This window comes from Schistocerca americana, chromosome 3 (assembly GCF_021461395.2).
Source record: "Schistocerca americana isolate TAMUIC-IGC-003095 chromosome 3, iqSchAmer2.1, whole genome shotgun sequence".
In the NCBI taxonomy this organism is placed as follows: domain Eukaryota; kingdom Metazoa; phylum Arthropoda; class Insecta; order Orthoptera; family Acrididae; genus Schistocerca; species Schistocerca americana.
This window is the reverse complement of record NC_060121.1, coordinates 777964320-777987423: the sequence shown is the minus strand read 5'-3', so window position 1 is coordinate 777987423 and position 23104 is coordinate 777964320. Positions and strand designations below refer to the sequence as shown.

The 23104-nt window shown below is 43.8% G+C and overlaps 1 protein-coding gene across 1 annotated transcript in view; it reads right to left on the bottom strand.

Annotated features, from left to right (window-relative positions):
• Window positions 1-17409, bottom strand: part of LOC124606396 — a 122348-nt gene extending 104939 nt beyond the window's left edge. Inside the window, exon 1 of the mRNA XM_047138377.1 lies at window positions 17181-17409. Within this exon, the coding sequence (XP_046994333.1) occupies window positions 17181-17409 (229 nt within the window). The remainder of the gene's footprint in view (window positions 1-17180) is intronic.
• Between the last annotated feature and the right edge of the window lie 5695 nt (window positions 17410-23104).

The following is a 23104-nucleotide window of genomic DNA, read 5'->3' as shown; positions in this document are numbered from 1 at the left end:
CAGGTCGTGTACAGAGTAGAGACACTTCTAGCATCAAAATTTTAAGGCGAAACATTCGTAACAAAGTCCCTCAATTTCTCATCCTTCAGGAAAGCTATCGTGCTCAAATGATACTCTGTACTAAGAAGTTGATGAAACGCTAAGCAGGAAGCTATGAAATAATTAACGAGGCATGGAACGTGTGTCGAACAAACAGGCTGAACTTCATGAGGGGGGGGGGGGGGGGGGGGGAGGGACAGTGTTGACAATCGACAAATATGTTATGTCTGTCGAGGTCGGTATTGAGTATGACTGCGAACTTATATGGACGCGAGTAACCGATCTAATTGAACTAAAATTGATCATCGGATTTTTTACTGCCCACCCGATTCCGTTGTAATATTCAAACAATGTCTGCACTCAATAGCGCGGAAATACCCCGAATATTGACTTTAAGTTTGAAACGACTTTAGCCTACAGAGTATTGATTGGGAAGTCTATGGTACAGAAAGATAGACTTGCGAAGTAGTCCTGAACGCTTTCTCCGAAAACTGCCTCGAGCAACTTGTGCAATAACCCACACGCAATGAATATATTTTACACCTCGTAGCTACAAACAGACTTCAACTTGTTGATAGTGTCAGTATAAAAAAAAAACGAATCAGCCATCACGACGTCATCATAGCTACGATGGTTGCTAAAGTTCATAAAGTCATCAAGAAGGCTAAGAGAGTTTTATGCCGCAAAGAGCAGGTAAGCAGTTGTTAGCTTCCATCTTGGACAAGGAATGGGCGTCACTTAGTACCAGTGCGATGGACGTACAGGAGTTATGGGCAAAGTTTAAAGCGATCGTAAATCGCCCTCTGGAGATGTATTTGTCAACTAGTGGAGTAAGGGCAGTAAAGATCCACCTTGACTCAATATAATAATTCGGAAAAGATAAAACAATGCTTGTTGCGCTCTAGGTTCAAGAAAGATCTACGCGCGAAGCGTAGTACTTCCACCGTCAAACGTTAACAAAAAATCTTGTCGAGAATCCGAGAAAATACTGCTCCCACATAAAATAGCTAAACGGTTCGAAGGCTTCTGTTCAGTCACTAGTGGATCAGTCTGGTAGGGCAACAGAAGACAGGAAAATAAAAGAGGACATTTTAAATTTCCCGTTTAAAAATCATTCGCGCTGGAGGATGGTACAGTCGTATCATCGTTTGGCAGCCGCACTGATTCCCTTATTAAAAATATGTAAATAGACATCCCATGTGTTCAAAAGTAGCTCAAGGAGTTGAAAACACCTACTTCGCCAGGCCTAAATGGAATCCCAGTTCGGTTTTACAGGCATTGGAACCTTACTGAGGTTGCATTTATCGCCAATCTCTCTTTCAGCGGAAAGTCCTAAGGGGTTAGAAAGAGCACATGTTATTCCAATATATAAGAAGCGTAAGAGAACAGACCTGCAAAATTAGAGACTAATTTCTTTAACGTTGCTTTCCTGAAGAATTATTGAGCATATTTTATGTTCAAAAATAATAAATTTCTTTGAGAGAGAAAAGCTTCCATCCGCAAATCAATACGGATTTAGAAAGCATCGCTTACCCTTTTCTCGCAAGATATCTTACAAACCATAGATGTAGGGCAACAGGTAGATCCATGGACCTAAATTTCCGGAAAGCATTTAACACGGTGCCCCACTGCAGACTGTTAACGAGAGTTCGAGCACACGAATAGGTTCTCAGATGTATGAGTAGGTATAAGACTTGAGCAATACAACACAGCACGTTGAGCTGAACAGCGAGTGTTCATCAGAGATACACGTACCGTAAGGAGCTCTCCTGAGAAGTGTGATAGGACCGTTTGGTTTTTATGTAAAATTTTTAACGAAGGTCTTCAGCTGTGTGTATTCCTTAAGGCAATTTGAATAACTTGTGTTCGGGCCTTCAGCCGTATTGTTTTGAATGCTTTTAAGGGCATGTGTGATTAAGTGTTTTAGCAAAATAAAGTTTGTATGTTTTGTGCAACTGACAGTAACTGATTTTGGCCCCTTTCCACAACTATAACCTGATACACTCTGTCCTGCGAAACCAGATTTCAGTCTCTGCTGTCCTGCGACTAAAGAAGCCAGCAGTGCCTCTGCTGTCTTGCAACTAAAGGAGCCTCACTGGAGGGTTTGCATTCTGTTACATTAGTCCGTGAGTGACACTGGTAAATGTACACATACCATTGACATTTAACACTGTTTATTACTCTATGTAGTGCAAACAACTGATTTTATTGGTATTAATAGGTTCTCAGTAGGTTGTCTGATAAGTATGAACACAATTTTTATGTTTGTAAGTCGGTAGGCTTGAGACATTGGTGAACCAGTGAGTGATGGAACGAATATTTACGATGGATTTTCAGGCACTAGTCTTCAGAGCTGCTATTGTGATCAGCTGGAATTTGTCACCTGCGGATTTACTCTTTTAATCTCTTCTAATGCAAATGAGGGCAAATTCATTTCACAGGAAAATTTCCTACATTATAAAACATGAAATCAGTACCAGAGTCGTTAGAGGTACTTTTTTTCCTCAAGATACATGTAAACAAGTAGATCGTCGTGAAGTCAGTTTCTATCTTTATCCAGTTTATGATGTGAAATGCTCCTTGTAATGAAGAATGAACATTACAAACAATATGTTCTCACAAGTTATCTCGTAAATATTAATCACTGAATTAAATAAATTATTTCCACTGCCAGTGAAGGTGTAGCTGATTACTGAAAATATGCATCATGACAGACACGGATTGTGCACACAATTAATTGTAACAGCTGTATTACACTACTGGCCATTAAAATTGATGCACCAAGAAGAAATCCAGATGATAAACGGGTATTCATTGGACAAATATATTATACTAGAGCTGACATGTGATTACATTTTCACGCAATTTGGGTGCATAGATCCTGAGAAATCAGTACCCACGACAACCACCTCTGGCCGTAATAACGGCCTTGATACGCCTGGGCATTGAGTCAAACAGAGCCTGGATGGCGCGCACAGGTACAGCTGCCCATGCAGCTTCAACACGATACCACAGTTCATCAAGAGTAGTAACTGGCGTATTGTGACGAGCCAGTTGCTCGCCAACCATTGACCAGACGTTTTCAATTGGTGAGAGATCTGGAGAATGTGCTGGCCAGGGCAGCAGTCGAACATTTTCTGTATCCAGAAAGGCCAGTACAGGAACTGCAACATGCAGTCGTGCATTATCCTGCTGACATGTAGGGTTTCGCAGGGATCGAATGAAGGGTAGAGCCACGGGTCGTAACACATTTGAAATGTAACGTCCACTGTTCAAAGTGCCGTCAATGCGAACAAGAGGTGACCGTGACGTCACAAGAGGTGACCAATGGCACCCCATACCATCACGCCGGGTGATACCCCAGTATGGCGATGACGAATGTTCACCGCGATGTCGCCAAACTCGGATGCAACCATCGTGATGCTGTAAACAGAACCTGGATTCATCCGAAAAAATGACGTTTTGCCATTCGTGCACCCAGGTTCGTCGTTGAGTACACCATCGCAGGCGCTCCTGTCTGTGATGCAGTGTCAAGGGTAACCACAGCCACGGTCTCCGAGCTTATAGTCCATGCTGCTGCAAACGTCGTCGAACTGTTTGTGCAGATGGTTGTTGTCTCGGAAACGTCCCCATCTGTTGACTTAGGGATCGAGACGTGGCTGCACGATCCATTACAGCCATGCTGATAAAATACCTGTCATCTCGACTGCTAGTGATACGAGGCCGTTGGGATCCAGCACGGCGTTCCGTATTACCCTCCTGAACCCACCGATTCCATATTCTGCTAACAGTCATTGGATCTCGACAAACGCGAGCAGCAATGTCGCGATACGATAAACCACAATCACGATAGGCTATGAGAGTCGGAAACCTGATGGTACGCATTTCTCCTCCTTACACGAGGCATCACAACAACGTTTCATCAGGCATCGCCGGTCAGCTACTGTTTGTGTATGCGAAATCGGTTGGAAACTTTCCTCATGCCAGCACGTTGTAGATGTCGCCATCTTGGGTGAATGCTCTGAAAAGCTAATCATTTGCATATCACAGCATCTTCTTCCTGCCGGTTAAATTTCGCTTCTGTAGCACATCATCTTCGTGGCGTAGCAATTTCAATGGCTAGTATTGTATTTACTCATACTTAGTTGATTTTTATAGTTAGAGTGATCATACCGATATCTGTGAATATTTCTTTTATATCTACTATAAAAATGGGGAGAATGTATACAGGGGGCGTACAAGTACATCGTGCTTGCCAGATTTCGTACTCCTCCCCCGCCCCATCACCTAAGATGTCACGCAGTGTTGCCAGATTTCTGGCAAAGACTAGTTTCCTTATGTATAAAATGCGCCTAAATTCAAATTTTTGTGAGAAATTCGAAATTAGCTTCAGTGTGCTACAGGGCTTTCCCCCCTTTTTACAAGGTCACCGTGGAAGTAGGTAACTTTTGCTAAGTAAATAACTTTAGGTGCCTGACATGGGATACAGGCATAGCTCCATGACATCAGAATCCAAGATGGCTGTTTTGGAATATGGACATAGCCTGCACTGTTGCCAGATTTCCTGGGTCTCCTTCCCCCTCCCCCCGAGATTAAGAATATTTGTTTCACCTGTAGGTCAAAGCCTGTGGTTCTGGAGACAAAGGGCAAGGTCACGTCTCCCCCTAACCCTGCACCACTTCTAGGACAATAGGTGTTTGTTTCCCCTGCAGGAACTAACCTGTCTTTTAGACAAAGGGTGCCAGTCTTCTGAACTATTTAACATGTCCTCCCCAAACTGTTATTCATTCATGACACCTGTTCCAAGTATAGAACTCAATAAACGTTTTGGGGTTGAAGCTCTTTCCTTGTACATGCTTCCTTCTTAATAAGTAATAATGAAATGTGGTTCTCCTTTAAGCAAACAATCTCTCTTGTTTCAATACCCAATCATATTTCGGAGAAGTTTCTCCATTTTCAGTGACTTTATTTGTTCTGTTAAATATCATATAAACAATTTATGTACTTTGATACATAACAGTTTTTGAGGTTATAGTAGTTACATTAATCAAAGTACTGATGGAAATATTAACACTCCGTCTTCAGGCCACAAGTGGCCCATCGGGACTATCCGACCTCCGTGTCGTCCTCAGTTGAGGATGCGGATAAGAGGGGCGTGTGGTCAGCACATCGCTCTCCCAGTCGTTATGATGGTATTCTTGACCGAAGCCGCTACTAATCAGTCGAGTAGCTCCTCAATTGGCATCACGAGGCTGAGTGGACCCCGAAAAATGGCAACAGCGCATGGCGGCCTGAATGGTCACCCATCCAAGTGCCGATCACGCCCGACAGCGCTTAACTTCGGTGATCCCACGGGAATCGGCGTAGCCACTGCGGCAAGGCCGTTACGATAGAAATATTAACAGGAAAAATAAATGTTTAACAGTAGGATATTCAAGAAGGCTACTTGGTGCTCACCTGACGTTACTCAGTAGCTGCCCAAGTTTAAGTTCTGCTATCCAAAGCTTAACAATTCTCCCAACCCGTTGACATCATAGTTTAACAATTACGTCTGGAGCTGACCTGTTTTAAATTACATTCCAATCTGGATGCTCATACCACCTCACAGTCAAATACACCATCAGCCAGAAATCGCGCCACCGTCAGTCGGCCACGCTGAGCTGTACAGGGCCAGATCAGGCAACAAGCACCGACTCTCACTCATCCTGGAGTCGCGCCATCATCCACCGGTGACAACCCTGCGTTCAGAGATGCCACACTCATACTGTTGATTCAACTGCCAATGCAAACTGGAGGATAGAAGCTCTGATCACCACCAGTGGTATGCCGTTTGTGATAGCATCTCAGTCACAGCCCGCGTGACCCGAGTTAAAACAGTGATAAAAACAAAAAAATGCAAGAAGCGCACACATACTTGAACCCATAATGAAAAATGAGAGGGAAATTCACCTAAGTTGAAAATAACCTCTACGCCACACATGCGTTCTACAGGGAACTTGAAAATCAAGAGAAGCACTTTAGTCGTCCTGAGCTGGTAACTTGTGTAGTGGCTCTGAAGTCAAAAAAATAGGTTCAGGTAGCACGCTTGTAAAATTCAGCACAAAAAATGTGTGGAATGGATGGTGGCTATTTCACCTGCAGTAACGTAGCCAGCCACCACATGAAACATAATAGCAGCTAGGACCTTTCTCCTTTTTTAAAATTTGATACTAGCAGTTTCGCACTTGTATTAATTAACTAGAAAGCTAATGACATGTCAACAGCAATCTTAAGACTAAGCAAATATGGGAAATATTAGTAACACTATACTTTGGGAACTGTTATCATCACCTAAACCTGTACAATGTTTCCCTTGTGCCTCAAGCAGACACTGTAATTGGTAGGAACGTTAAAACCACTCCATTCCCTTAAAATTTACATATTTCTGCTACCATCATTGTTGATAACATATCTAAAACAGAAGTAATTTGAAAGTACTTGAAAAAAAATGGCTCTGAGCACTATGGGACTTAACATCTGAGGTATCCAGTCCCCTAGAGCTTAGGACTACTTAAACCTAACTAACCTAAGGACATCACTCACATCCATGCCCGAGGCAGGATTCGAACCTGCGACCGTAGAGGTCGCGCGGTTCCAGACTGAAGCGCTTAGAACCGCTCGGCCACTCCGGCCGGTTGAAAGTACTTGAAATCGTAAAAGAATCAGTCATCAGTATTGATGGTGCAGGGTGACAATGTTGAACTATATGAAATAAAATCGTCATAACTTTTGAGCGGTTTTCGTTAGGACGTACGCCTGTGAAGGCCTACTAAGCGAGCCGTAACAGCCTAACTGCGTCTCAAAGGACGTTTGCGACCGAGTTAAAGATGAAGACAACATGTTCAAGAGTGCTAAAATCAAGATTTGATTCGAAAGTTTGAAAAACGGATAATGTTCGTAATGACAGTGTTGGCAATGTCGGTCGTCCAAAAAGGGTGAAAACGCCTGAAAACATCGAGAAGACACGCGGCGTGTTTCAAACCAGCCTCAGGAAAGCTATCAGACGAGCTGCACAACAGGTGGGAATCAACCAGGAGACACCGACAAATTGTTGTTGAAGACCTGCAATTCTTCCCATACAAAATTCAAACCCGTCAGCCATTAAGCACCAGGGCCATGGAATAACGGTTGTGTTTTGCCAACACTATTGTCCACAGAACTGACGAACAGGACTTCGATGTGAATATTGTTTGGTTTAGCGACGAAGGCCACTTTCATTTGGATGAGTTCGTCTGGGGGACTGAGAATCTGCTTTTAGCCATCGAGAAGTCTCTTCACCCTCAACGGGTAACTGTGTGGTGTGGAATGTCCAATCACGGAATAATCGGTGCGATATTCCTTGATGGCACGGTGACTACCGAATGGTAAGTGAAGGTTTTGGAAGATGATTTCATCCCCGTTATTCAAAGTGACCCCGATTTCGACAAGATGTGGCTCATGTAAGACGGAGCTCGTCCCCATCGAAGCAGGAGGGCGCTTGATGTCCTGGAAAAGCAGTTTGGGGAGCGCGTTCTGGCTCTGGAGTATCCAGAGGCCTCTGGCATGGACCTCGATTGGCCACAATATTTCCCCAGACCTGAACACATGCGTCACATTTTTATGGGACTAAATTAAAGACAACGTGTGCAGTAATAACTTTAAAACCATTGCTGAGCTGAAAACAGCTATTCGTCTGCGCCACATTTTGCTCAGAATGCAGGCATACCGAACATGTCAAAACCTAAATCGGAATATCTGTAGTGACGTTTACATGTTAAATGAAGTGCGTACACACCGTAGTTTGTAATTAATTCAAGTTTTTTTAATAGTTCAATAATAGTCACTACGTGTATCGTTTAAAACTAATGGAATTCAAAAAAACAAAGAACAGAAGTTTACGAGAGTATCTATGAAATTAGAAGACGTATCCCGTCTGCAAGATTCATTTCTGAAAAGATTTTTTTGCTATAATGAAGTACATTTTTATTAAAGTTAGGAAACATCCTAGCACGAATTTATGTTCTGTATTTTACGAATAATCCAATAAAATGTAATATATATTTTTTATAATTATGCGTCTCTTTTCATTCTGAATGAGACTGCTTTGTAATGAATTTCGTGTATTATGTAATGTAATTTTATTCTACGAGTTATTCAAAGTTATTTAACGCCCTCTTATCAATAAAAACTCATTGTAATTCTTAAAATTTATGTTTTTAACAATTACGTCATTGTAGCAAATCCTACGTAAGGCCCATGTGGAGCCACTGTCGTACACCCAGTTTTGCTTTAAGTTTCGGCGCGGCACGTGTGTAATCGATTTTAAAAGGCACACACTGTGCCAATTTTGTAAAGTTGTACTCTGAAATAAACAAAACTGAAGCTGAAAACAAAACACGTCACGAATTAATGTGGGCATCACAGCTCACTTGGTAAGTATTTGTACCTCCAGGACGTCGATTTATTCTTGTCTTCTACAGCAACTGCTCCGAGATCAACTCTTCGAAGCTGATAACACGGGTCAATTATTTAACCCCAGCCAAAGAACAGCTCTCTTTTTATTTGGGAAACTTCTCACAGATAGCGTCAAACACGCGAACTTATACGTACCAGGCATTTAGCACCCTTTCAGAGTGAAACACATTTAGACTATTTACAAGTCGAATAGTAGCCATCAAAAAAATGGGAAATACGTGTGACGGGAAAATATATTTTCTACGATAATGTTGATCAACATCTTACTTATACACCACATTCCACTCGCGGTTAAGGCGCTCAGTCCGGAACCGCGCGACTGCTACGGTCGCAGGTTCGAAACCTGCCTCGGGCATGGATGTGTGTGATGTCCTTAGGTTAGTTAGGTTTAAGTAGTTCTAAGTTCTAGGGGACTGATGACCACAGAAGTTAAGCCCCATAGTGCTCAGAGCCATTTGAACCATTTTTGAACCATATTCCAAGACGAAAAACTGAGCTCTCATCACCAGCAGAACCTCTCACCATCTACTGGACGCAATATGTAGCCAATGTCTCACCAGCCACAGCCATTTAAAGGGAATGACGTGAGAAAGTGCTAGCTGGCCGCAAAGGGGGTGAGTGTGATCGTGCACCGCCACCACCACAGGGCCACGTTCGTTACTGAGATCGGTCACCGCCAGGGGGTGCATGAGGTCCCGCAAATTATACTCTGGCCACGAGTTACTCCTGCGCTGCCGTTAGCCGAGTTCGATTTGTGGAATATATGCGTGACCGTAAGACATCGGCAGCAGGTGATAATTCAAACTGAAGCCGCCGGAGGTACGAGGATGCTGGAGTGGAGGCGGTGGGGCGGGGCACAGGGCAACTCACGGCTGCAGAGAGACTCTGCGACAATCCGCAAACATCTTTTTTTCCCAGAATGAGATTCTCACTCTGCAGCGGAGTGTGCGCTGATATGAAACTAACTGGCAGATTAAAACTGTGTGCCGGACCGAGACTCGAACTCGGGTTCCTTTGCCTTTCGGGGGTAAGTGCTCTACCATCTGAGCTAACCAAGCACTACTTACGCACCGTCCTCACAGCTTTACTTCTGCCAGTACCTCGTCTCCTACTTTCCAAACTTTACAGAAGCTCTCCTGCGAACCTTGCAGAACTAGAACACCTGAAAGAAAGGATATTGCGGAGACATGGCTTAGCCACATGTGGCGTAGCGCCGTATACCGATCCTGCCTTGGAGGCGGTTACGTGGGAGATGTCTCAGAGCTGGATAGTGACAGATGGTGACGCGAGACTGGACGCGCACGTAGTTTATGTATCAGCCGATAGAGGACAGTATTGGATAGGAGACTGATTTAGTTTCGACTGTGCCCATTAGAGTGCACTAAAGTAATAGAATGTTTTTCATAAACTGTTCTAGTATTTTCATAAAGTGTTATGTCTTTTTGTGTATGTAAAATGTTATAAATGTGTTTTAGCAGTATGAAGGATCGTGAGTGTGGTTTAAGGTTAATATGAAGATAATTGTTTAACGAGCTATGTAGTAGGATTTAGTGTGGGAATATTTCGAAGAAGTATGGATATGGACAAAGGGAATTTTTGTAGAATAGATTTGTAAAATAAGTTTATGGTAAAGGGAAAGTTAATTCAGGTATAAATAACAATAGTAAATAAGTTTATGCATAAGCAAAACTTCAGCATATTGGACAATTAGGTCGGTAAGAAGTGCAGGCGTTAGGTTTACTATTTTGCGATTGGTTATTTATGAAAAGCGCGGGCTGACGCCTTAGAACGTTGTTTTGCTATTGGCTGTTGAGTAAACTGACCAATGGTAAAGCAATATTCTTCGCGCGCCTTTCTCTGCTGTTAGAGAAGACTTAGAGTATTTTAGGGAGGAGTCGAAGCCTTGCCATGAAACAGTACTGACGTGTGTAGTAGTAGTTCCGATGGAAATAAGTGGCCGGATCTAGCAGTGTTTCATACATCAAAAGTGTGGTAAAGTGTGGGCATAATTATTCGGATGGGCGAGTAGAAATTTCGGAATTTTTAAGGGAATTTTGTGACGCGAAGAGACATAAAATCCGCGTGGCGTTTTGAGCATGACGGTGGCTAAAAACTGTGACTGCATTAGGCACAGACGGACTTAACATTTGGCGAGCATTCTCAATCAAAAACAATCCGTATTTTTGTAGCTAATACGATTTCGGGAAACGCAACACCATAAACTTGCTAACGTGAGTGAAAGGGATTGTGAGTGACTGTGTTAAGACTAGCACCGGCTTGGCAGTGATATTTGTTCACCTAAGTTTCAGAATATATTAATTAAGCACAAACTTTCCAACCTTTCCATTCGTGTGAAAACTTTCTCCCGAAACGTAGATTAGTGACTTTAATTGTAGCCTGGTTCACGTCGAAGTACAGTAGGTTTCACTCGGCTTCCCTACTGATGATATGCTGAGACAATGTTCACAAGTAGGTGCAGTTACGTCGCAAAGGGACGAAAAGAACCGCACCGCCGTACACAACCTGGGGGACGTTTCCAGAATGAGATTTTCACTCTGCAGCGGAGTGTGCGCTGATATGAAACTTCCTGGCAGATTAAAACTGTGTGCCGGACCGAGAATCGATCTCGGGACCTTTGCCTTTCGCGGGCAAGTGCTTTACCATCTGAGCTACCCAAGCACGACTTTTCATCTTTTTTTCCTTTGCGTCAGGCGGTACATGTGTCCGTCGTCTCGCTCACGTCGAATTCCTCTCCCTCGGTGGTTTGGTCGCTCTGCTCTCTGCTTCACTGAGGACGCAGCCCCGTTGCCCGTGGCCCAGGTGCGACAGCCACGTCGACGCACGCTACCCCAGCAGCGGACTCTTCGACAGCGGCCGCGCGTCGGCATCCAGTGGCGGCTGCCACTCGCGCCACGCCGACCGCTCCCCGCTATGACGGAAAGCGCCACAATTGCGGGCTTTCAAATAATAAATGATGAAAGGATGTGCCCCCTCAACTACGTTCCCACTGACTCACAGCTGCAATATTAAAAGTTTTGCTGGTTTCGTTGTCTAGGGGCTGGGATACGTAGTTGCCGCATTACAGGCCAATTACTGCTGAGTCTACAGTATACGACAAGAATACACCCATGAATCGAATGGTCGAAAGTTTCTATCACTCGGCAATTGCGAATTACGAATGTAACATATAAGTTTATAAATGAAAGATTACAATTAAATAAAATCTGCAGGTACTGCACTACTGGCCATTAGAATTGCTACACACGAGGATGACGTGCTACAGACGCGGAATTTAACCGACTGGAAGAAGATGCTGTGATATGCAAATGATTAGCTTTTCAGGGCATTCACACAAGGTTGGCGCCGGTGGCGACACCTACAACGTGCGCATATGAGGAAAGTTTCCAACCGATTTCTCATACACAAACAGCAGTTGGCCGGCGTTGCCTGGTGAAACGTTGTTGTGATGCCTCGTGTAAAGAGGAGAAATGCGTACCATCACGTTTCCGACTTTGATAAAGATCGGATTGTAGCCTATCGTGATTGCGGTTTATCGTATCGCGACATTGCTGCTCGCGTTGGTCGAGATCCAGTGACTGTTAGCATAATATGGAATCGGTGGGTTCAGGAGGGTAATACGGAACGCCGTGCTGGATCCCAACGGCCTTGTATCACTAGCAGTCGAGATGACAGGCATCTTATCCGCATGGCTGTAACGAATCGTGCAGCCACGTCTCGATCCCTGAGTCAACAGATGGGGACGTTTGCATGACAACAACCATCTGCACAAACAGTTCGACGACGTTTGCAGCAGCATGGACTATCAGCTCGGAACTACGACTGCGGTTACCCTTGACGCTGCATCACAGACAGGAGCGCCTGCGATGTTGTACTCAACGACGAACCTGGGTGCACGAAGGGGAAAACGTCATTTTTTCGGATGAATACAGGTTCTGTTTACAGCATCATCGACATCACGGTGAACGAACGTTGGAAGCGTGTACTCGTCATCGTCATACTGGCGTACCACCCGGCGTGGTGGTATGGCGTGCTATTGGTTACACGCCTCGGTCACCTCTTGTTCGCATTGACGGCACTTTGAACAGTGGATGTTACATTTCAGATGTGTTACGACTTGTGGCACTACCCTTCATTCGATCCCTGTGGAACCATACATTTCAGCAGGATAATGAACGACCGCATGTTGCAGGTCTTGTACGGGCCTTTCTGGATACAGAAAATGTTCGTCTGCTGCCCTGGCCAGCACATTCTCCATATCTCTCACCAACTGAAAACGTCTGGTCAATGGTGGCCGAGAAACTGGCTTGTCACAATACGCCAGTCACTACTCTTGATGAACTGTGGTATCGTGTTGAAGCTGCATGGGCAGCTGTACCTGTACACGCCATCCAAACTCTGTTTGACTCAATGTCCAGCAGTATCAAGGCCGTTATTACGGCCAGAGGTGGTTGTTCTGGGTACTGATTTCTCAGTATCTATGCACCCAAATTACGTGAAAATGTAATCACATATCAATTCTAGTATAATATATTTGTCCAATAAATACCCGCTTATCATCTGCAATTCTTCTTGGTGTAGCAATTTTAATGGCCAGTAGTGTATCTTGATGACTTTAAATGATGACTACGATAGTAGAAGTACTTTTGAGAATGCGGTATATTTCTGCAAAACACGTATTGGTTTCGATGGTCCAGCAATTAAATAAAATATAAGTTGAATAACAGGGAAACAATAGATTCCTACAGCACGTAATTAGTTATGAACAACAACATAGCTCGCGAGATATTCACGTCTAAACGTACACTACGTCTTCACAGTAGAAGCTACGGAAAACTCACAAGTGCACAAATCGGCTCTCCAAAGTATTTCTATCCGCCGTGACCACGTGCAAACCGCTCCACACTCTCCAAGTATCTCACGCGACCTCGCCTCCGTCGCGCCGATACGTCCAACACTCCCGTGTCCTGCGCCGTCCGCCCCAGAACTCCTCACCTGAACTCGAAACGATGCACTTCTTCAACCTCCATACGTCTCTCTTAGTAACGAGCGCTGTGATTGGCTAGAGCGCTCCCTCCCTGTCTTCAAGCCAACGCACATTCACAAACGTAATGAAAAATATTCGAAATACTGGATTTACGTTTACCCCCATGAACCACGGACCTTGCCGTTGGTGGGGAGGCTTGCGTGGCTCAGAGATACAGATGGCCGTACCGTAGGTGCAACCACAACGGAGGGGTATCTGTTGAGAGGCCAGACAAACGTGTGGTTCCTGAAGAGGGGCAGCAGCCTTTTCAGTAGTTGCAGGGGCAACAGTCTGGATGATTGACTGATCTGGCCTTGCAATACTAACCAAAACGGCCTTGCTGTGCTGGTACTGCGAACGGCTGAAAGCAGGGGGAAACTACAGCCATAATTTTTCCCGAGGGCATGCAGCTTTACTGTATGGTTAAATTATGATGGCGTCCTCTTGGGTAAAATATTCCGGAGGTAAAATAGTCCCCCATTCGGATCTCCAGGCGGGGACTACTCAAGAGGACGAACCACCTGTTTTCCTCCACGCTTGATGACTTCCCGACGCCGACGTCGTCTTTCAGCAGTATAATTGTCCGTGTCTTGGAGCCAGAACCGTGCTACATTGGTTTGAGGAGCATTATAGTGAACCCAAGTCGATGTCTCGGAGACCAAATTCGCCTGATGTAAATCTGATCGAGCACGCCTGGGGCGCTATCGGACGCCATCACCGCGTACGCAAATAGCGGCCGAAGATTAATACGGATTACGTAACCTGTGCGTAGACATCTAACGTCCCATACCTTCACAAACCTACCAACAAACTGTCGGATCCCTGATCAGTGATGCATTTCGTTTCAAAGGGGGGCAAACAGCTTTTAAGTAGGTGGTCATAATGTTTTGGCTCATTGGGGTATAAAGTGCCTCGTATCAACAGACGTTTACAATTATTCACCTGTTGCACATAACTACTAAAAGTAACTGGTTCTCCTTTCTTCCCTTAACATGCGTAGCAACGGCAATACTGCCCTATAGCTGTTACTAAAACTTAACCGTGCAGAAACGTATATAAAATAAGGCGATTAGTTTCGCTATTACCGCAAACTGAAAACGAGCAGCGTCGTCCCAAAATCACGTGACTATCCCGGTGTGATGTCTAGAGCAAGCGCCGTAAACTACGCTCCCTCCATGGATATTAATGCTATATGTGGCGGCAGCATTGGACTCGCACCTTCCTTTACCTGTACGGGCAGTGGACCGGCTTTTGCGTGCTAGTGAGGTGTTGCGAGGCGAGTTAGACTGGGATGAGGCGTACCGTGAACCTGATGCCAATTTCAAATATAATTTATTTCATGACACTTTTGTAAATGCATTTGAAAACTGCTTCCCCAAGAAAATAGTTAAATATACTCGTAAGAAACCATGTAACCAACCATGGCTTACTAAAGGCATAAAAATATCTTGTAACCAGAAAAGGGAAATGTATCTGACAGCAAGAAAGAGTAGTGACCCAGAAACTATCAAACATTATAAAAACTACTGTGCTAGATTAAGAAAAGTTATTAAAAATCCAGAAATATGTGTATCATGTCTGAAATCAGCAACTCTGATAATAAAATTAAAACAATTTGTAATATTATTAAAAGAGAAACAGGTCAACCAAGAACACAGGAAGACAGTATTACCATCAAATTGAACGAAAACTTTACGAACAAAAAGTCAGAAGTTGAAAATATTTTTAATAATCATTTTCTAAATGATGTGGATATAGTAGGATCCAGGTATTCATTAGAAGACGCTAGGCTGTTAATGGAAGAGGCCATACCTATGCAATTTGATACAATTGAAATCTCACCCACTTCTCCCTCTGAAATTAGGAAAGTCATAAACTTGCTTAAAAGCAAAAACTCACATGGAATTGATGGCATTTCCAGCAAAATACTAAAAGCTTGTTCTCAACGGATAAGTAAGATTCTCAGCCACCTGTGTAATAGCTCTCTGGAACAGGGCATTTTCCCTGATAGACTGAAATACGCTATTGTTATACCTTTGCATAAAAAAGGGGATGGATCTGATGTCAACAATTACCGTCCAATCTCCCTTCTAACAGCTTTATCCAAAATTTTTGAGAAAGTAATGTATTCAAGAGTAGCTTCACATATCTGTAAAAATGAAGTACTAACAAAATGTCAGTTTGGTTTCCAGAAACGTTTTTCAACAGAAAATGTCATATATGCTTTCACCAATCAAATTTTGAATGATCTGAATAACCGAACACCACCCATTGGGATTTTTTGTGATCTCTCAAAGGCTTTTGATTGTGTAAATCATGAAATTCTGCTAGACAAGCTCAAGTATTGTGGCATGAGTGGGACAGTACACAAATGGTTTAATTCGTAGCTAACTGGAAAAGTGCAGAAAGTTGAAATAAGCAGTTCTCATAATATGCAAAGATCAGCACATTCCTCAAACTGGGGAACTATCAAGAATGGGGTTCCACAAGGGTCGGTCTTGGGTCCTTTGTTGTTCTTAATATATATTAATGACTTGCCATTCTATATTCATGAAGAGGCAAAGTTAGTTCTCTTTGCTGATGATACAAGTATAGTAATCACACCTGACAAACAAGAATTAACTGATGAAATTGTCAATAATATCTTTCAGAAAATTACTAAGTGGTTCCTTGTAAACGGACTCTAACTGAATTTTGATAAAACACAGCACATACAGTTCCGTACAGTAAATGGTATGACACCATTAATAAACATAGACCTTAATCAGAAGCATGTAGCTAAGGTAGAATATTCAAAATTTTCCATTGATGAGAGATTAAATTGGAAGATTTACATTGATGGTCTGCTGAAACGTTTGAGTTCAGCTACTTATCCAATAAGGGTCATTGCAAATTTTGGTGAGAAAAATCTTAGTAAATTAGCTTACTACGCCTATTTTCACTCATTGCTTGCATATGGCATCATATTTTGGGGTAATTCATCACTGAGGGATAAAGTATTTATTGCACAAAAGCGTGTAATCAGAATAATAGCTGGAGTCCACCCAAGATCATCCTGCAGAGATTTATTTAAGGATCTAGGGATATTCACAGTAGCTTCTCAGCATATATACTCTCTTATGAAATTTGTTATTAACAACCAAACCCAATTCAAAAGTAATAGGAGTGTGCATAACTACAATACAAGGTGAAAGGATGATCTTCACTATTCAAGATTAAATTTAACTTTGGCACAGAAAGGGGTGAATTATACTGCCAGTAAAGTCTTTGGTCACTTACCAAATAGTATCAAAAGTCTGACAGATAACCAACAAGTATTTAAGAAAAAATTAAAAGAATTTCTGAATGACAACTCCTTCTACTCCATAGAGGAATTTTTAGATATAAATTAAGAAAAAAAGAAAAAAAAAACAAAAAATTATAAAAAAATTAAAAAAACAAAAAATAAAAAAAATTGTTATATTAACTTAATTATGTTGTTAAATTAACTTAATTATGTCATGTATTGGAAAATTTGAGTTGTTCCACATCATTACGAAATATCGTATTCATGATCCATGGAACTAGTATTAATCTAATCTAATCTAGGTGCGTGAGACGTTACCTGCGCCGTCATCGTCCTTGCAGCAGAGCGGCGGCAGCACGGGGTAGACGGCTCCCGGGGACAGACCGCCCGCCGCGTTGGGCTGCTGCCAGAACGACTGCGGCAGCGCGCGCAGCTTCATCGGCAGCGGCTCTGCGAACACCGTCGCTGCACTGTCAGGGGCCCCCACCAGCACCAGCTGCAACTCACACTCACACCAACTACAACTACGCGCCAAGCGCGACACCATCCAGACACTGACAGTTTCGCATTGGGCCACTGTGCCACTTCCACAAACTCTCCTCACTGGACGAGCCTGTGGTCGCCGACGATACACGTTGTTTACCGAGGAGAAACGCCAAACAGCCGTATGGTGTGGGAAGTTATTTCACTTAGACAACCAGTTTCGCCATCTCAATAATGCCATTCAGGCCCCCGCATATTAAAAACGAGTATACATTTTGTGTATATCGAAGTATATCACAGCTGACTTTACAGAAAATGAATCGCATTAGTAAAAGTCCTTAAATTCTACAAAATGCAAATTGCAGCTTTAAGACAATTACCTGTGCACATACAGAACAACAAAGCAGAATGTGTACACATACAGGTTAGCACTGAAACTACTTTACATCACAGAGCTATAACAGAATATTCCAAACATAACAAAAAATCAAAAATAAGTAACATGCAATCAGAAGCGCAAACTTATTAAGCTTGTCTAGTTTTTTTTCCTTCATCAACTTTTTATCTTTCTGTTTCTTATTTTATTTATTTTTGTACTTTTTATTTATTATTATTTTTTATATATTTTTAAAATACAAACTGTGGGGTCTTACCCACTCGTTGCTTATAGGGTGCCTAGAGGATGTTGCGTTCTCGGAACAAATAGACAAATAACATTAGTAGTTTTATTTCTAGAAAGCAACTGACAATACTTAACTTTGGAGATTTACAAATAGTAATCGCAAACGAGGGGCTACTTGCAATATAATTCAGAGTCCTTGATATGTGAATTGTTCAGGCAAGTTGACACACGTCACTGATAACTAATGTCCGCGATCCGGTGCCGATCTGAGCGGCCGAGCCTCTTATTTTTTTTCTTTATTGTATTTCAGTTCCCCATCAGGGCGTGCTGGCAGCAGCATATGCACTGCTCTTCAGCCGAAAGACATAAAACATACAATAGAAGACATTTAAAAATAACATAAAGGAGAAAACGTGGTGTACATAGATATAAAAAAGGGGGGAACATTATGGAAGACAATAGACAAAAAGGGGCGACTGTAAAATGGAGGCCGGCCGAAGTGACCGTGCGGTTAAAGGCGCTGCAGTCTGGAACCGCAAGACCGCTACGGTCGCAGGTTCGAATCCTGCCTCGGGCATGGATGTTTGTGATGTCCTTAGGTTAGTTAGGTTTAACTAGTTCTAAGTTCTAGGGGACTAATGACCTCAGCAGTTGAGTCCCATAGTGCTCAGAGCCATTTGAACCATTTTTTTGTAAAATGGAGCTAAAAACTGTAAAAAAGTAGCGCACAAGAAAAACACTGGGACAATTAAAAGAACACAAGGCGAAGTATGACTGGAGCACAAAAGTGTCGACGGATGGCGTAGCACATAACAATCACTGACAGTAACACTATGTACAAGTCCAGCACATAATGAATCACACCTCTCGATGCAGAGGAGAACAGCACCAAACACAACACTGATGTAGCACACTGATGAAGATGAGCAAAACACAGGATCTTCCAGGGGCATGGAGATGAGGGAGAAGGGAGGGAAGGGGGGGAGACGAGTGGGGGCGCATTGAAGAGGACTGGGGAGGGAAGGACGTGGGGGGGACACAGTTGAGCAGGGGGTGCAGGGACTCAAGGGGGGAAAGGTGGAAAATCCACTCTGGGAGAAGGAGGGGAGAGGAAAAGGAGGGCCCTGGGGAGGCAAGGGAGCAAGGCCAGGTTACAGATGGAAGGAAGGGTATATGTCACAGTGAAGTTCAACATCTGGGAGAGGGAGGTAGTGGAAATTTCCCTGATGAATGAGATGGAGAGTGTGGAGATGGAAAGAGGGAGGGATACAGCGATACAGGCGCGGCAATAGGCGGGGGTTGAGAGGAAGGAGGAAACCAGAGGGTGGGGGGGGGGGGGGATCAAGCCTGCAGACAGTGTAAAGGATGCGGAGATGTTGGAGGAAATGGAGGAGGTGGGGCGAAGGGGACGAGGTCGTACAGGAGCCGTGTGGGGGAAGGAAGGCGGATACGGAAGGCAAGGCAGAGCGCATGGCGTTTGAGGATTTCGGGGGCCTTGTAAAAACACGTGGCTGTGGAGATCCAGGCAACGCTGGCATAACAGAGGATAGGATGGATGAGGGATTTGTAGGTGTGGAGGATGGTGGAAGGATGCAATCCCCATGTCCGGCCAGACAGGAGTTTCAGGAGGGCCGAGGCTAGCAGGAGCGTTGCTTACATTTGCTTCTTCTACATGTCGCTCTTGGCACAGCGCAGTCCAATGCCGTGCACCATTGGCTGCCGTTTCCTCCTCACAACCTTCTCTGCTCTTGCGTTCCACATCCTCGTTCCGGCGCTTGTGGTTATGCCAGAACACAAACAACCTACATAACTCCTCTAGGTGAGAAACACCCCACTTCTTAGGAAGACTTACCCTCATTCAAAGTAAAACGTCGCGACATAAGCTACGAAGTACACAACAGTGTGCATATCCACCACTATAATCACTACTCGTGATATAACTCTGTGATTCCAAAATAGTTTCAATGCTAACTAGTATGGACACATATTCTGCTTTGTTGAGCTGTATGTGCACAGGTACTTTTCTTAATGCTGCAATTTGCATTTTTTAGGTTTTAAGGACTTTTATTATTATTCTTCATTTTCTGCAAAGTCAGCTGTGGTATACCTCGATATATGCTACATATATATACTCGTTTTTAATATGCAGGAGATAGAAGATGGCATTACTGAGATGCCGAAACTGGTCGTCTAAATAAAATAACTTCCCAAAACACACGGCTGTTGGCGTTTCCCCTTGGTAAATGTATGACTGTCCACTGTCCCGATTCCACAATGGATCAACAGAGACTGATAATGAATTGTTTCCGTGACTGGTAGGGATTCTGATATCACAATATCATCTCCACCTAAGTCAAGAACTGTATTTGTATTACTTGACTTCACGATAGAGACGAATGTACACTCATACTTGACTTCATGCAATGTAAGCACCACACAGCATATTTCAATTGTAATAAACAAGGACATTAAGCTCGACATATGTTGGAGCCAATAGAAGCAGAACAGACACAGAGCTGTCTAGCTCATAAAAGCTGAGACACCACCAATTCACCTCATTAGTTCAGCAAGTTGTATTGCACGACTCATCGATGTTGGGGAAAATGGAAGCATACGTGCTCGCCTGGAGGAAAGGTTACTTTGCAGAAAAGCAAAACAGCATCTGGTTATGAGTCGATTATCTACAACCACATTAAGAAAATCCCTGTTCATTCCTACAAGCCCTGGCAAAGCTATATAATGCCTCCTATATATTGGATTCTAGCGTGAGATGTGGAAAATCACCAAAAGTACTCCTTCTCTTAAAATCGCACCTCATTTAACCTATCTATTAGCCTTTAGCAACTTACAAAAACCCACCCTAATCAAGCACATCCATCAACACTGAGAAACTCACCTACTCCTTTTAACAGCCCGTATGATGTCCGTCCAAAATGGTCCATTGCCTGCTACGGTTGCAGGTTCGAATCCTGCCTTGGGCATGGATGTGTGTGATGTCCTTAGGTTAGTTAGGTTTAAGTAGTTCTAAGTCTAGGGGACTGATGACCTCAGATGTTAAGTCCCATAGTGCTTAGAGCCATTTGAACCTTTTTTTTTCGGTCCATTGCCGATAAACTCCTCAATCTCATCCATGCTCTTTCCCTACATCTCACAAACGCCGTTCCACCAGTGTTGTCTCCCTCGACCTTGACAAATTCTTTGACCGATTATGGCATTCTGCTCTCCACTTCCAATCAATTACATCCGTCTTATAGCTTCCCCCCGCTTCCCCCCCCCCCCCACCTGACACATTTCCTTTCTGTTGTCACCAACAGCCATATTCAGCCTTGCATCTCATATTTATCTGCTGGAGTTCCCCAAGGGTTGGTCCTATCCCATTCCTCTATCTTCCTTACACATTTCTAGTCCCCAGCCACCAGCTCAATGCATATGTTCCAGCATTACGAGGAAAAAGTCTTCATTGTCCTCCATCGAAGCCTAACAGCATCCCAACGGACCTCCAGATCCACTTCAGTAACTTTACCTCCAGGTGTAACCTCTAGTGCCTCAAAACCAGTCCTATCAATATTGGGGCAGTAATCATAGGGCGCAATTCCCATCGTTTCCGTCTCTCTGACTTCCACATCACCTGTACATTTTACCAACACTCTAAAATATCTTACACTAACCCTCGACAGAAAACTAACGTGGCGCCCCGTGTACTAACCGTCCAAGAGAAAGCCCATAACAGATTGAAATTACTAAAACTATCAACAGGCGATATGTAGTGACTGCATACATCTACCACCCTCTACACCTACAAGCGCTTAATCTCACCCATTTCGCCTTCACCAATGTAACTTGGGTTTCTGCACCATCAAAATTTTATCATTCCTATTAAATCCTAGAAAGGCCGCCTCGCCTTTTGTATCCGCCTTCTGTCTTTTACACATATCGTCTACCAATTGATAACCACGCCCCCCCCCCTTCTCCCTCTCCCTGAATTTCGTCCGACACTTCGTAAATAACATGTATCCCATAAATTCGGCTGTCGTAACCGATAGGTTCACCCAATCCTCTTTAATCCGAGGATGCTGCCACGCGTACACATACCCTCCCTCTCCAACAACACCCTCTCTATCCCATTCCAAGGTAACTTCAACTGGCTACCTCTTCTTGAAGTGGAAACACTCCCTGTTACCTATCTATCCTACCAGCTACAACCTCAGTGCCATATTCTCTCCTCAGATAAAGACTTTAACACTTCTCCCAGCCTCCTGACCTACCCTGCGACATCAAGGGCCTGTCTCCATTATACATTCAGTTTCCCAACCCAACACCATATTCTCTCTCCAAAACGTAACGACCTATAAACATTATCTGATCAGAAGTTTCTGGACACCTATTGGTGGACATTAATACGGGCTGTGTCCATCCTTCATCTTTTCGACGGCTTTAACTCTGCAGAGAACACATTCAACGAGGTATCTGAATTCTTCTGGAGGAATGGCAGTCCATTCTTCCTCAAAGGCCGAAAGCAGAGAAAGTAATGTTGTTGCACGCTGGGTTGTGAAGCGAAAAGTTCTAACTTATCTCAAAGGTGTTCCATTGCATTGAGGTTGGGACTCTCGGCCAGCCAGCCCTTTTCAGGAATTTTATTGTCCACAAATCATTGCAGATGGCTGCTTTATGACAGGTTGCATTTTCACGGTGATATAGTCATCATCTCCGAACGGCACCAATGATGTGTGTCGCTATGGATCGGAGGAAATCCACTCTGGCTTCCGGCGACTATCTGATTTGGTGAAGACTGCCAGTCTCGCTAGCGGGATGAAAGCAGAGCTCACCGTCTGCAGCATCGTCGACAGGACTGACTGCGGACCTTTGGTACAGAGCCAAGTGGAGGGTCTGAATCAGAGGCTGAGACGGTTCTGCGACCGTGTGGGCTGCAGATTCCTGGACTTGCGCCATAGGGTGGTGGGGTATCGGGTTCCGCTGGATAGGTCAGGAGCCCACTACACGCAGCAAGCGGCTACACGGGTAGCAGGAGTTGTGTGGCGTGGACTGGGCGGTTTTTTAGGTTAGATGGCCTCGGGCAAGTACAGAAAGGGCAGCAGCCTCAAAGGGTGCGGGGCAAAGTTAGGACATGCGGGGGCCA